General features: G+C 42.4%; 1 protein-coding gene across 1 annotated transcript in view; it reads right to left on the bottom strand.

Moving 5' to 3' along the window:
• ADGRL3 (adhesion G protein-coupled receptor L3) overlaps positions 1-11,806 on the bottom strand; it is a 69,944-nt gene extending 58,138 nt beyond the window's left edge. The window contains exons 1-3 of the mRNA XM_031553260.1: positions 11,488-11,806; positions 9,405-9,508; positions 2,486-2,671 (exon numbers count right to left, since the gene is read on the bottom strand). Coding sequence (XP_031409120.1) covers positions 2,486-2,671; positions 9,405-9,508; positions 11,488-11,734 — 537 coding nt within the window. The 5' untranslated portion in view covers positions 11,735-11,806. The remainder of the gene's footprint in view (positions 1-2,485; positions 2,672-9,404; positions 9,509-11,487) is intronic.
• Between the last annotated feature and the right edge of the window lie 926 nt (positions 11,807-12,732).

The following is a 12,732-nucleotide window of genomic DNA, read 5'->3' as shown; positions in this document are numbered from 1 at the left end:
ATTCATCAATTTGTAACAGTGGAAATCTTCCCCTGGGTAAATGTGGCCCTATGAAGACTTTACAGACAAATGGAGATCAAAGAAAGCCATGCTGGAAATTACAGAGCTATCCACTTGGGGGTCTCACCAGTCTGCTATACAACAATTATTACCTTAATTAAGCCTGATCCAGTGAAAAGCATAAAGCTTTTAGTGACAAGAAAGTGGCTCCTGAAAGATGATGGCTTTTAAAAACTCTGATTATGCCAGTTTATTTCAATTCATAGTACATCAGCTTGTACAAAAAAAAAAAAAGACAAAAGCAAAAGAGCACAGGTGACTACTTTCAGATGGAGCATGAAGGCAAATCCCCAGCACATTTCCTTTAATGATTGAAAGAATATTTAATGGCTAGTGCTCACTTTATTTCTCCTTTCTGACCAAACAACACTAACTAAAACTCCTTGCAAATGACTTTTCCTTTTTTTTCTCTCTTTTTTTTTTTTTTGGAAATACTCTTGATCAGTGAAGGGGAAAATGGAGCAGTAACTCTGCTGCCTTTTGTTTGCCCAATACTACTTCCAAGTCCAATTCATGCATTCTTAAATGAACACAGAACAGTTGCTCTTCTAAAGAATTAAGTGGGGAATGAGAGCAAGTAAATTACCGAACCTGTCATTTGGATCACTGATTCGCGTCGCTGTTTTGCAGGACTCCACACGGTCCAGAATTTTAATGTGGAGTGCAATTGATTTGTATAAGCTGCTTGTGCAAAGCTGATGGTGAATGAAAAACCTGCAAAGGGAACCACAGGAGTGACAGCAGAGCTGAGTGGCTCTGCCTCACCGAACCTGTCAGTCCCCCTGGTAACTCCCACCCATCACCAAGACACAGCCATTTTGTGTAATCAGAATGAACAGTAGGAGGTGGGATTTAAAAGATGAAAAATATGTGCTTGCAAAGCTGAAGTGACAAAATGTTGGGTGTGGCTAGGGCATATTCAGAAGAGCAAGCAGACTACAATCATGAAACCTGTTAGTAGGTGACATTAATTGCTGGGTTTACCTGATATTGTCAGATATCACCATAATTTCAAACAAAACCATGGTTTGATTATAACTGAAATGTTATGCTGATGTAACAGTTAATACAATTATTTCTGACACAGTTATAAAATAGCTGGAAGCAGCACTAATTACAAGCATCAGAATAACCCAATTCACAGCACATGCAAAGCACATGATATGCAGGACGACTTCAGTTCCCACGCAGCTGTAATCTTAAACAATCCTGAAGCCCTTCACATTTAAAAGAGAATATGTCAACAGTAATATCTTACAACAAAAAGACAATGTTACTTCTCTGAAAAATATGTCTCTTCTGAAGACACGGAAGAAATTCCAAGCTTAGCTGGGATCGTTTTTTCCCTGTATAACCTCACAATAAAATTCTCTTTATACTTACAGGATGCCAGGACTGTCAGAGCCAGCTACATTGCTAACAGCAAAATTCAGGGTCTTTTTTTAAGTAGGTGGCCAATAGAACCGTATGCTGGTAGCCACAAGGTTCAGTTGGTCATTGTTCAGATGATCTGATGACAGACCTGCACAGCACACTGCCTGAATTCCAAGTAAGTATTATCCCATATGCTTACATGAGATTCTGCAATGAAGAGGGCCCTGGACCAAGGAAACCTTACATTTAAATATATTCCTGCAGACTCCACAGCCTGTATTTTCTCCCATGACTGGCAACTTTTAGCACCTTTAATATGTAGCGAGTACACTTAACTCTGGCAGAGGGCAAAGAAACCACAGAGTCATCATGTAGAAAAGTGCATCTGGGCTACATGATAGGCAATCATTTCAAAGGCCCTCTAATACAGAGTCGTCTTCAGCACCTCAGATGTAAATATGCTGACATCTTATGTTTCTTTGATAAATGTATCTCAAGTGTAAATAAATTTTTGCTTGCTTTTATTTGTTTATATTTATGCATAGTAGTGCCCACTTGAACTTCACATTCAGCATTTTTTGATGTTACACAATGAAAAATCAAAAATCAAACTCTGCATTTTTGGGTTTTAAAAATTCAGATTTTCTGGTTTATATTACTCAGACAGATTCAGTACTGGAAATGCTACACAAAATTCTGGTCTCAGTCACACTGGCACAAATCCACAATAATTGCCATGGTATCACTTGACTTATTCTCATACTGAGCTATGAGAGCTGAGACCATGACGAAGTACCTGGAATTTATCTATCTACACATCTAAGGGTATACATTTCCCAGCACCAACAGTACACTCGGCATTTACAACTGTTTCATTTTTCAAAAGAATAAAATACACTGTAAACAAAAACTGCCAGGTACTCTTGTCTACTAAGAACAAAATCACTGCCTTCACATGGCACCCGTTCAGAAAGAGATTTCTAATAGCTTTCCAGGATCAGCCAAATCTTTCTCCAGCCTCTCGTCTCTTCCCCAGGACTTTTGTTCTTACCTTATTCAAGCTGCGTGCAGCACTGTCCTTCCCACCTGGCGTCAGGTTTCGGAGCTGCACATCAAGCAAGTTCACCAGTTGAACCATGGCAGACACGGAGTATGTGATGTCACCAGCATACAAGTGGTTTCTGGTGTGCTCTGCAAGCTCTCGGGCAATATTGGCAGCCATCTCTCCTGACTTCATCTGCAATGGAGAAAGCAGGATAAAAGGTTGACCTTTAGCACTTAGTCTGACATTAATCCAGTCCTCGCAGCCTCACAGGTTTAAGTGAGTCAGTTCCTTGCAAAGCAATGCTCTCAGGAAGGAAACACGTATATAGACTCTCCTGTCACGAAAGAGCTGATTCTGATTCCAGAAGATTATTTGATAGTGAATAGGTGATTTCTGTTACAACTCCCGCACAAAAAAAGTTCCTTGCAAAAGGAACAAAAATAGATGACACAGCCCAGATGAACAAGAGAAAAAATACTGTCAATTCCCATTACATGGATTTATTAATTAGGCACTAGTTTAACACTTAGCACTTGCACACAGGAGATGTACTCCTCACCACAATGGCTGCTACTTCTGTAATAAGCCTAGTGATTCTTAGCTTAAAAGCAGACTAATTCAGGAACAAAAAGCTTAAGGCTTCAAACAAAGGCCTGGAGGAAGGGAAAATCAAGTATGCTGTTTGGCTGTATTTCCTACTAAAAGATTTTTATTGCCTAATTGAGTCATAAAATTAATGAATCACCTGTAGTGGAATTCATTGCATAATTATTTGGGAAGTTTCTTTTTTTTAATTCAAGGCTTTTCACTTTTTTATTGGCCCTGTATTGCCCCGTTCCCTTCTTGTGACACAAGGACTCGGGGTAGGGCAGCTGGTCCTATGGCCTTTCTATAAGCAATTCACCACAGAAGTACTACCGCAACTTTCTGATCCTTCTTCATTATATACTATTCTGATCTGGAAACCATATCCATGGGGAATATGTCAGGTATAAAGAGAAGTTACACAGGATGACATTTAAATGAAACTCCCACTTCTTTGTCAGGCTCAATGACCAACTCTACTGCATTCTTCACATGAAATTTCCAACTGTTTCATCTTCCAACAGTTAGAAATCAGATATCTATCTTCCTCTCTCAATTTCTGGTGCTTATTATAAAAACAGAATTCAAGGGAAATACTGCAGGCAGAGCTTCTACCTCTCAGTAAATCAATTAGCTCAGTTATAAATGAATGACTTACTTCCATCAATTTGACAGCAACAGCCCATCTGATTTAATGAGATCTAACTGAAGATGTTCATATGCTCATCTTCGGAGAATCAAACCATATGATGACATAGATAAGACAAATAAAGGAGATAATGTGGTTTTCTTCCCAATAGAGCAATGATAACATGTATTCAAAAACTGAATTATTTCTTTCTTATTACACTCAAAGCTAATGCCATAGAAACCAGATTGTATCCTTATAGCTACCTGTTTTCCTAAGCAGCTGAAGAAAGCCACGTGTCAGCATAGAGGCTAATTTTTTACCTCCTCTGTTGGCACCCAGGACATTAAAGAATGACTCTATCAAATTCCTTTATGTAAAGAAATCAACTTCAAGATTTTCCTGCAATCTGTCCCTGAAGCTTAATGTGTATCATGACAAACAATGTTTTTGTAAACCTTACAGTAAACTGCAGAAGTGCAAGTGTTTTTACTCAGAAAAAAAACCTGCTACTCACATTTGATGTTTACATTTTCTCTTGGATACATCTTTGCAGACTGGCCTATTCAAAAATAATTGCTCAGCTGCTACAAAGGCAAACCAAAGAGTATTCTTTTCTTGGAACAAGGCTCTTCTACTGAACTGCAAGTTATCATTGCTCCTACCTGCCTGCAAAAACAACGTGGGCTGATCATTAATAAATTCCTTTCCTTTTATCTTACACTGACCACCAGTTCTAAAAACAACTTTGAAGAATTCTTGTTTGACCAAATAAAAACCCCAAAACTGAAGAAAAGCCTGAGAAAAGGCACATTACTACTCAAGTCTTGGGTCACAAACTCATTTCAAGCACCCAAATTTCCTGATGCATCTTTTCTGAGGCATCACAGTGTGTCTGGTTGAGGGACTAATGACCTATATGCTAGCACCACCACTTATTTCCAGACTTCTTTCTTCAGTGTCACCCAGAAGCAGCAGCTACAACCCCCCACAACAGAGCTGAGACACTTTTTCCATCCTGCTTGTGAGCATATTGCAAAGAGTACCCAATATGATGGCCATATGACATGGTAATGCCAGCTTCCCTCATTCTTTTGTGAGCCTCACGTGAAAGCTCTCTGTGCAGTGTTCTCCATGCAGTTTTGACACAGTCACCACGAACCACAGGAAGTGGAAACGATCTACAAGGTTGTCAGCGGGTCAAGTTGCCACTGCAAGGCAGGCAAGAAGTAGAGAAAAATGCACAAGTAACTGAGTTTTCTGCCGGAAGACAGAAGAAAAATAAATGAAGTAAAAATACTACATCTCCTTCTGACTTGAATCTTTTTTTTTTTTTCCTGCATAGACTGTTAAAAAATTAAAATTTGAAAAAAAAAAAAAAACCAAACAGCAAAAAGTAGATTGTGGGATAAAAGAAAGCATTCTGTTCAAACCAAATTTAATTTCTGGTTGTTCTGGGTGATTTTTAGCTTTTTTGCAAACTGCTTAAATCTCATCTTGGAATGCTAATTTGAAGGAAAGAGAATGCTTTTCCTGTCAAAATCCAAACAACAAAACAGATTCTTCTGTCTCTTTCGGAAACTGCTCCCCCTCTATTTGAGCATGCTGGCAAGCTTCCACCCAGACTTATAAATGAGCATTGACACACCTGAAACTGCGCTGTGCAACACTTCCTAACATTTCCTAGTCTGCATTACTATCTCTCCCATTCTTACAACTGAAATGACTGTGAAGTAATAGTTGTTAGATAGGGCATAAATTCTTGCCCGCTTCACATACTCAAAGAAGAGAATTAGTAATAGTAGCAGCCATAAAGCAGTGGAACAGGCTGCCCAGAGATGTGGTGGAGACACTCAAAGTCAGGCTGGATGGGGCTCTGAGCACCCTGATGTATCTGTAGGTGTCCCTGTTTCCCAGACGCCCATGCCTTTTAAGAGTCCCTTTCAACTGAAATAATTCTATGAATTATGGAGTTTTGTTTGAAAAGGCTAACAACTCTCCTGTAGCATGTTTGCTGCTTCATTCCTACCTTTCTCAGAGGCAATCAACTGCAGAAGAGGTCAATAGAATAAAAATGGGGGAAACTGCAAAGAACAATTTATGAAAGAAAATTCAGAGGAAATAAAAATGCTGGGGAAGAGAGCAAGTGTGCTGAAACATCAGTGGCAAAAATATTTTCCTGCAGCCTGGGGCTAACAGTGATATAAAAGGAGGATATGAAAGTCTGAATGAGGATTTTTAAACCAGTGGCTCACAGATGGATCAGTCAGCTCCAAAGACCACAGAGCTGATGTCATTTTCTGAAGGGACAAACATCTGACTGGTTTCATCGGGCACCACCAGCTGCCAGCATGGGACTATGGGACAGCTTTCAATACTGCAAAGACTTCATGGCCATTTTGTTTCCTTAGCAGAGGCTTCATCATGCACATGCTCATTCATGCAATACAGTCAGAGCACATCTACCATCCTTTTTCTGAAAAAGAAAATGCCGTTCCACTCAACTTTGCTTTTTTCCTTTTCTTGGATGATACCTAAGGATATAACTGACATGTTACAAATGCTGGCTGTTCAAGAAAGAGGTGTATGGCTGTTTTCTACAGAGCACAACAGACCTAGAGAACAGTGAAAAAGTGTATTTGAAACTATATTCAAGCAACTTTCAGGAATCTGGATTTAACATCCCATTACTAGTCTGCCAGCTGCAGCATCTGCTGCTTCAAGTACACTATAATGCACTGAACACAAACTGGCAGAAGCTACCAGGATGTAGTATTGCACTGTGGTATCGTTAGGACTCTGCCTTCACCCTTAGGCCTGGATACTCCTGGAAGAGGTAACACTTTTTATTCTACTAGAGAGATTATTCTCTCTTTTAGAGCCTCAAAATTGAGCCTAGTGGGGCCTTTTCCCCCAGGAATCACCCTCAACTGAGAGCCACAGCAAGGAAAAGACATTTTCAGGCATATCACATACTGTGCAAAGGCCAGTACTGATGAAAGCAAGAGGTAAAACAAACAGGCTAAGGCTGAACGTATGACCTCATGATTAGAACGATGCAATGTATCCAAAGCTGACCTTTTTGCTTCCTTTTACTGCTTCAGTCTAGAAATAACCCACACAGCAGTGCATAATTCAATAGCGCTGGCAAGTTTATTCTCCTGCTATGTTACGAGGGCATGGTAGGCACCAACAATAAAGTTAAAGTAAATGTCAAGGGGGCAATGAATTGCTGAAGCGGACATTTGTTCTGATCTTCCATCAAGCACAATAACTCTAATGGAAGCTAACAGAGAGTTGTAAAACCTAATACTATGATGCAAGCAGGCAAAAACCCAATGTACAGTCTGAACACAGCAGGAAAAAGAAAAGAAGCAAGTAACAATCCTTACTTCACTATAGATACATGAAAGCAAGTATGGCATTCCCCTGCCATTCCTTCTGGTTTGGCTGAAAGGGAATCCCATCATCCTTCTTCCTGAGCAGTTTGGACCCAGCAGGTTGCAGTAAGAATTTCTGAGGCATACAGCAGATGAGAATGAAGACACAGTGGGTAGGTATAAATCTTGACTGCCTAAGTGTTTCTCCTCATTTTGTATGCAGTGCTATGATTACAGAGGCAGTGGGATGGGTGACCAGGGAGGATCTGAGAGCTGGGGACAAAGGAGAGCTCAGCTGCAGGTGACAGAAATATCCTACCTCCATTGCATGGCTAGCTTACTGCTTCCTCCGGTTGGCCTCACAGCATCCAGAAGGGGAGCTGGCTTTGCCCTGGAGGAAGAAGGCTCTTTTATCAGCTTTAGAGAACTAAGGGAGCAGGATCAGAGCAGTGGTGTCCTGTCCACAATGGAGAAGTGTGAAACCAGTGACCAGTGTACGTATATACCGGTCCCTGACTCTAAGCATAGTGGTGATTTAAAGCTCCTCACTCAGGCAGGGATACTGTGTGTCTATTGGCTATTTCACAAGTAATTTGAAATCCAGCTTTCCATAGTGGTTAAGCCACACGGTCTCAAGATGCCAGACATTCAGGAACAAAAAGGTTAGACCTAGAGCTGTCTGTCAGACACCCCTTGTCTTCCCACCAACTTGTGAAAGGTTCCCAAAGTTGAACATAGCTAAATTCCTCCAGAAAAACAACACCTTCTTCCTCCTCCACTCCACTCCCCGCCTCCCCCCCCCAAAAAAACAACAAAACACAGTCCCAGTTGTGGCCTGCTGGGCATCTCTGAAAACCTGGCCCTGGCTCTTCAATTTTAGCCTGCTTTGAAAGCGCATAACAAATTAAATGGGGCTCATTTGTTACGCAAATGATAGCTGTGGTTTCAAATAAAGTAAGCCTAACCTTGATGGAAATTTCATCAGTGCAGGCTATTATTTCCCTCTGCTAATGGCTAATGGCCTAGCCATCTTCACTGAGCAGCAAGAGGTCTCCCAGCCGCCTGGGTGAATTATGACTGGAGTAAGCAATATTAACCCCTCCAGGATAAGTACATGGGTCATAAAACAAGAACTGCACAGCTGCTAATGGCAACAAAGGCAGTCTTTATTAATCAGCTAGCCTGAGCATGTGGCAGGAAAGCTGCCCACTCTCCTGTGCGGGACAAAAGCACCAGGAAGGACCAGAGGCTTCCTAACAGCTGTTCCGTGTCACTGTAGCTTTGCCTTAATTTATGTCTCTCCCTAGTTTTGGGGAGCCATGGGTATAAACACAAACGAAGTGGGATAGGATTGACTGGGGGTGTAAATGCTAGTTATTCACAGGTTGTTGAGCATCAGCTAAGATGGGAGATGGGGAGGAGAAAGACAAACGGGCTCATCTGTAAGGTCACCTGTTCACCAGTGAGTTCACGAGTGCTCCTGAAGTGCAGTGTTGCTACCGTGCTGCAGCGCAGATAGCCTGCAACACTGGGACTTTCTTGCTCCTGCTAAAGAAGCAAATAAATCCACACAAATTGCTATAATAAGGATTCAGCCCACAGACTCTGTGGCGTAAACACACATCTGGTCTCTGTTTGTAATGAAATCAGCCGAAAGCACCACTGTGCATTAATAACAAAAATGTTCAACATATTGCTACCAAATAAGCTCTGCTTGTCTTGAACTTCCATTGTCACATGTTAATGCACTTTTAACAGTGATAAATGATGAAGTGCTACAAAACATTCATCAAGGGACTTAGGAGTAAAAAGTAACACATTACTGCAGTGTTATTTTCTATTCTACTAGTCCTTTTACAATTCGGGAAGAAGTTAAGAACAAAAAGTCAGTAGCACAATGCAAACATTTCATACTGAGCTTGCCTTTCTTCAGTACAGATTTCTCAGCTACAGGATTTATCCTGCACTGCACGGAAGGAGAAAATCCTTGGGGATGCATGCAAAGGAAAGTTTCCTTTTGCAATAAGTTGGCACTTTCATATGTCCACCCACCACCTCCTCCTCCCTCTTCCTCCTTTTCTTGCCACAAACAAGAACTGTCATTCATTCTACATTAATTCCACTCTCCAGCTCCTTTTCTTTGCCTTTCTCTCACCCTCTTTCCCTTAATTTCCATCAGGTTTTCACAGTCCTGCTTTCTCTTTGCAATTCTTAGCCACTACAGATTGCTCATGCTTTAGAGTGATTGTTGATCGCTTTGGGTTCTCTGCTGTGAAACAACAAAGGAGCTGAAGAAGGCCAACACACAGACTCGGTGTGGGGAAGGTTTTACCTTCTGAGTGATGTGGTTGATCCAGGGAGAAGAGCAGTTGCTGAGATCTGGTCCCTGGGGCTCCCAGATTCCATCTGGTGCAAGACACCGGAAAGTTGCAACACCTGGAAAAGGAAAGCCACTGTGTTCAGTGTTACCGGTCACATACTCCACTTCACCAGATAAAGACTATGGACAGAGGGCTTTGCCTTAGGTCAGGCAGGAAAAGTTCCCAGGCAGTAAGAAAGTGAAGCTGGATCTCAACCACTGAACCAGCACCCCAAGTGCTGGCCTAGCCATTTTGCCTGCTCTGCCCCACCACTAGTGTCTCAGATCAGATTACGAGCTTCTACTTTCTTGTCCCCTGATGTTTTATGAATATTTTCCTGCTCTGGATCTTCATTAAACCATTTGAGTGGAAAAAATAAAGAAGTTTAAATGCTATAAATGCTAAGATTAATGCTGAGTTTTATCATCCAACCCTGACCATCAAGACAGATGTTAGAAGAGACTTTTGTCTGGCATGAGCCTCCCAGATCCCAGCTGCAAAAGACAGTAAAGAGTCTCGGGACAAAGAGAAACACATCCAAAATGGTGCAGTTAAAGACTTCTAAAAAGCAAGAAAGCAGAAAGCCAGTACACAGATGAAAGACTCTGCATCCTGTAAAGCGCTCTGCCCTGCAGAGCCAAACTTTTCAACAGGGGAGTGAATTACATACTAGGTCTGATGGCAGTGCCGATTAAAACCAGTGAGGGTTTGCTGATGCCTTCAAAGGGAGTGGGAAGAGGCCCACTGCTAACGTACCACAGCTTTTAACAAATGACATGAATCACTGAAAACAGACATCAGAAAGCTCATTGCCTACTCCAGACCATCAACAAGCTGGGTCTGTTCTTTTTTATTTTCTTAGCTATTTTCATGCAGTTCTTTGCTCTTCTGCTCAGAAAATAGCTCTCTGCATTCAACCTTCATTTTCCCTTTCTATCATTTTCCCTTCTTGAAGTTTCACTTCAGACTACCTCTTCCTCTCTCTGGGAACCACACGATACCTTTTGCACACCTAGCGGGACTGAGTAAAAACATTCTTTACCTACTCTTACCACTGACGTCTTTCCATGCCTCTTATACTTGAGGTACATTTTATCACTCTGATCTCACTGAATTCAAGGGAGAGTCAGAATCTGAATACACAGGTGTGAATGGCTCTCTAGGGCAGCAGAGTGGAGAATTAATAGTCTCCTCCGCAAGCCAGATGCCTCCAGCCCTTATTTTTAGGCAATTTCCTCCATCTTCCAACTTCTTCCTGGCAAGTAGGTTTTCAGGGCATGACACCAAGACTAGCTTGAAAAATAAGTTCTTTTTGAAAACAGCATTTGTTAAAATAGGGTAAACTAAACCATATGCCAAAGCCCATTATTCAGTCAACTGTGTTCTGATTTGGACAGAAAATTTCCAAAAGCAAACTTTTGGGAGAAAACAACTGAGAGAAGAGAAGAAAAGAAGCAAGATGCAACAAGCTGCAAACCGTTTTGAAAGATTTGGCTTTGTTGCCACTCTGCTTTCCCTGCTGATGGCACCAGATACTGGCTGTTTGGAAAAATCATTCACACTGGTTGAGGAATCCAGTCAGGGAATACCGCTGCTCAGAAACGTTAGCCATAACCTTTGGAATGCAAACAGCGAGGTACAGAGTTTTGGTAAAATATGTGTTTTGTTGTTTTTTTCTTCTCCAAACAAGTGAAGTGTCAGCCATCAGCATATCAGTCAGTGAGTCCAGAGGCTACAAATACAGGCAGAGCAGGGATAACAGGTACACTTCATACAGCTAATGGATACAAGATTTCCTAGAGTGCATCAAGCTCAACTTCACAAGTTGTTAGCTTCACCTCTCCTTCAGTGAAAGCCCGGAATGACAAGGATCCTGTGCAATGTGTTTAGCATATGAAGGCTTTGGTCAGGCCATAATCCACCAAAGTAACACAGAACTGACAAAAGGCAGCAACATAACTGCCACAGGAGCCCAGAGCCAACTTGATCACACACTTGCAGTATCCTACAGACAAATGCAGATGGCTCGCTGTGTCCCCTCAACCCTTCACTCACCAATCGAGCCCATAGGACACGGTTGCTTTGCCATCTGTCCCTGCCGGGTCCGAGACCACATAATATCACGGGCTTCCATAGGGTCGCAGCTCTCGGCACCAGCTGGGGGCAGCTGGGAGGAGGCGGGCAGGAGGTGTGTGGTCATCTCATCAGGGACATCAGCCATAGGCGAGGGCATGCTGGTGCTCCTGTTCCTCCTACCCAAAGCCGAGGTGGTGGTGGGGCGGCCAGTGCTGCTGGTGGCCATTCGTGGTGTGGTGCTGGCAGTGGTACTCACCGGGCCCAGTGCCCCTGATGTTGATACCCCTGAAACAGAGTCAGAGTGAATTAAAGGCAGGGAGAAGAAAAGGGAGATGGTGTGCACCCAAGCCTCGACCCAAGGACCCCATCTGCCTGCCACCCAGAGTGGCCTGCTGGCTATAGCAGGAGCTACAATTAGAGTGCTTGCTGCCTTTAAGAGGGACACAGCTAGGGAAGTACATAGGGGAGTAATGACCCCCAGTGCAAGAATGATTTTTCAAAAGCACTAGCACCTGATAAAAATAAAGCAGAATTTCATGCCCTCTCCATTTTTCTTTCTGGCATTTTAATGTAAAAATCTTATTTTCCATCTTTTAGGGAGCATCTAGCACAGAAGTGCTTTTAATTTTCTATTTTTGTTGCTGAAAGCCCAGCTGGTTTGATCAGGAAAATACAATAAAAAAGCTCTGCACTAAAAATCCATCTCCCAAAATACAAAGAATGGCAGCAGAGGGAAGGATAAATACAGGACGCTCTCTGGAGCAAGTTGCTCATTTTCTCCCTCATGCCTTGCTGCCTAGTTCTGACACCGTGCTCAGCCCCTCAAGCAGCAGGCTGTGTGGCAGCACAAAGGCACACAGCAACCCTGCCACATCCTCAGGGGTGTAATTCTCAGAGGCTATTTCATTTAAAATGGGCTGGGCATCCAGCAGCAAGAGGTGGAAAACTTGCTTTCGAAATGCATTAACCTGTCCTGCACCCTGCCACAGCTGTGCTAAGCTGAAGATTTTGTCTCCTAATTAGACCAAGGTCTTGGCACTGGTTGCAGATTTGGAAATCTTCATCTCTTGCTCTGAAATTTCAGGTGGGAAAACCAAGCCAGGCTCCCTCCAATTGTCCTACCATGTCCCCCCATACCCAGCTCGTACAGAATGCTGCTTCTCCCATCTCCCAGAGGCAAGTGTCCTCCCAGTTCTCTTAACATAATGCTTCTACTCCCACCAT

This window comes from Meleagris gallopavo, chromosome 4, assembly GCF_000146605.3.
Source record: "Meleagris gallopavo isolate NT-WF06-2002-E0010 breed Aviagen turkey brand Nicholas breeding stock chromosome 4, Turkey_5.1, whole genome shotgun sequence".
Lineage (NCBI taxonomy): Eukaryota > Metazoa > Chordata > Aves > Galliformes > Phasianidae > Meleagris > Meleagris gallopavo.
Note: the sequence above shows the minus strand (reverse complement) of the source record. Positions and strands in the feature narration are given on the sequence as shown.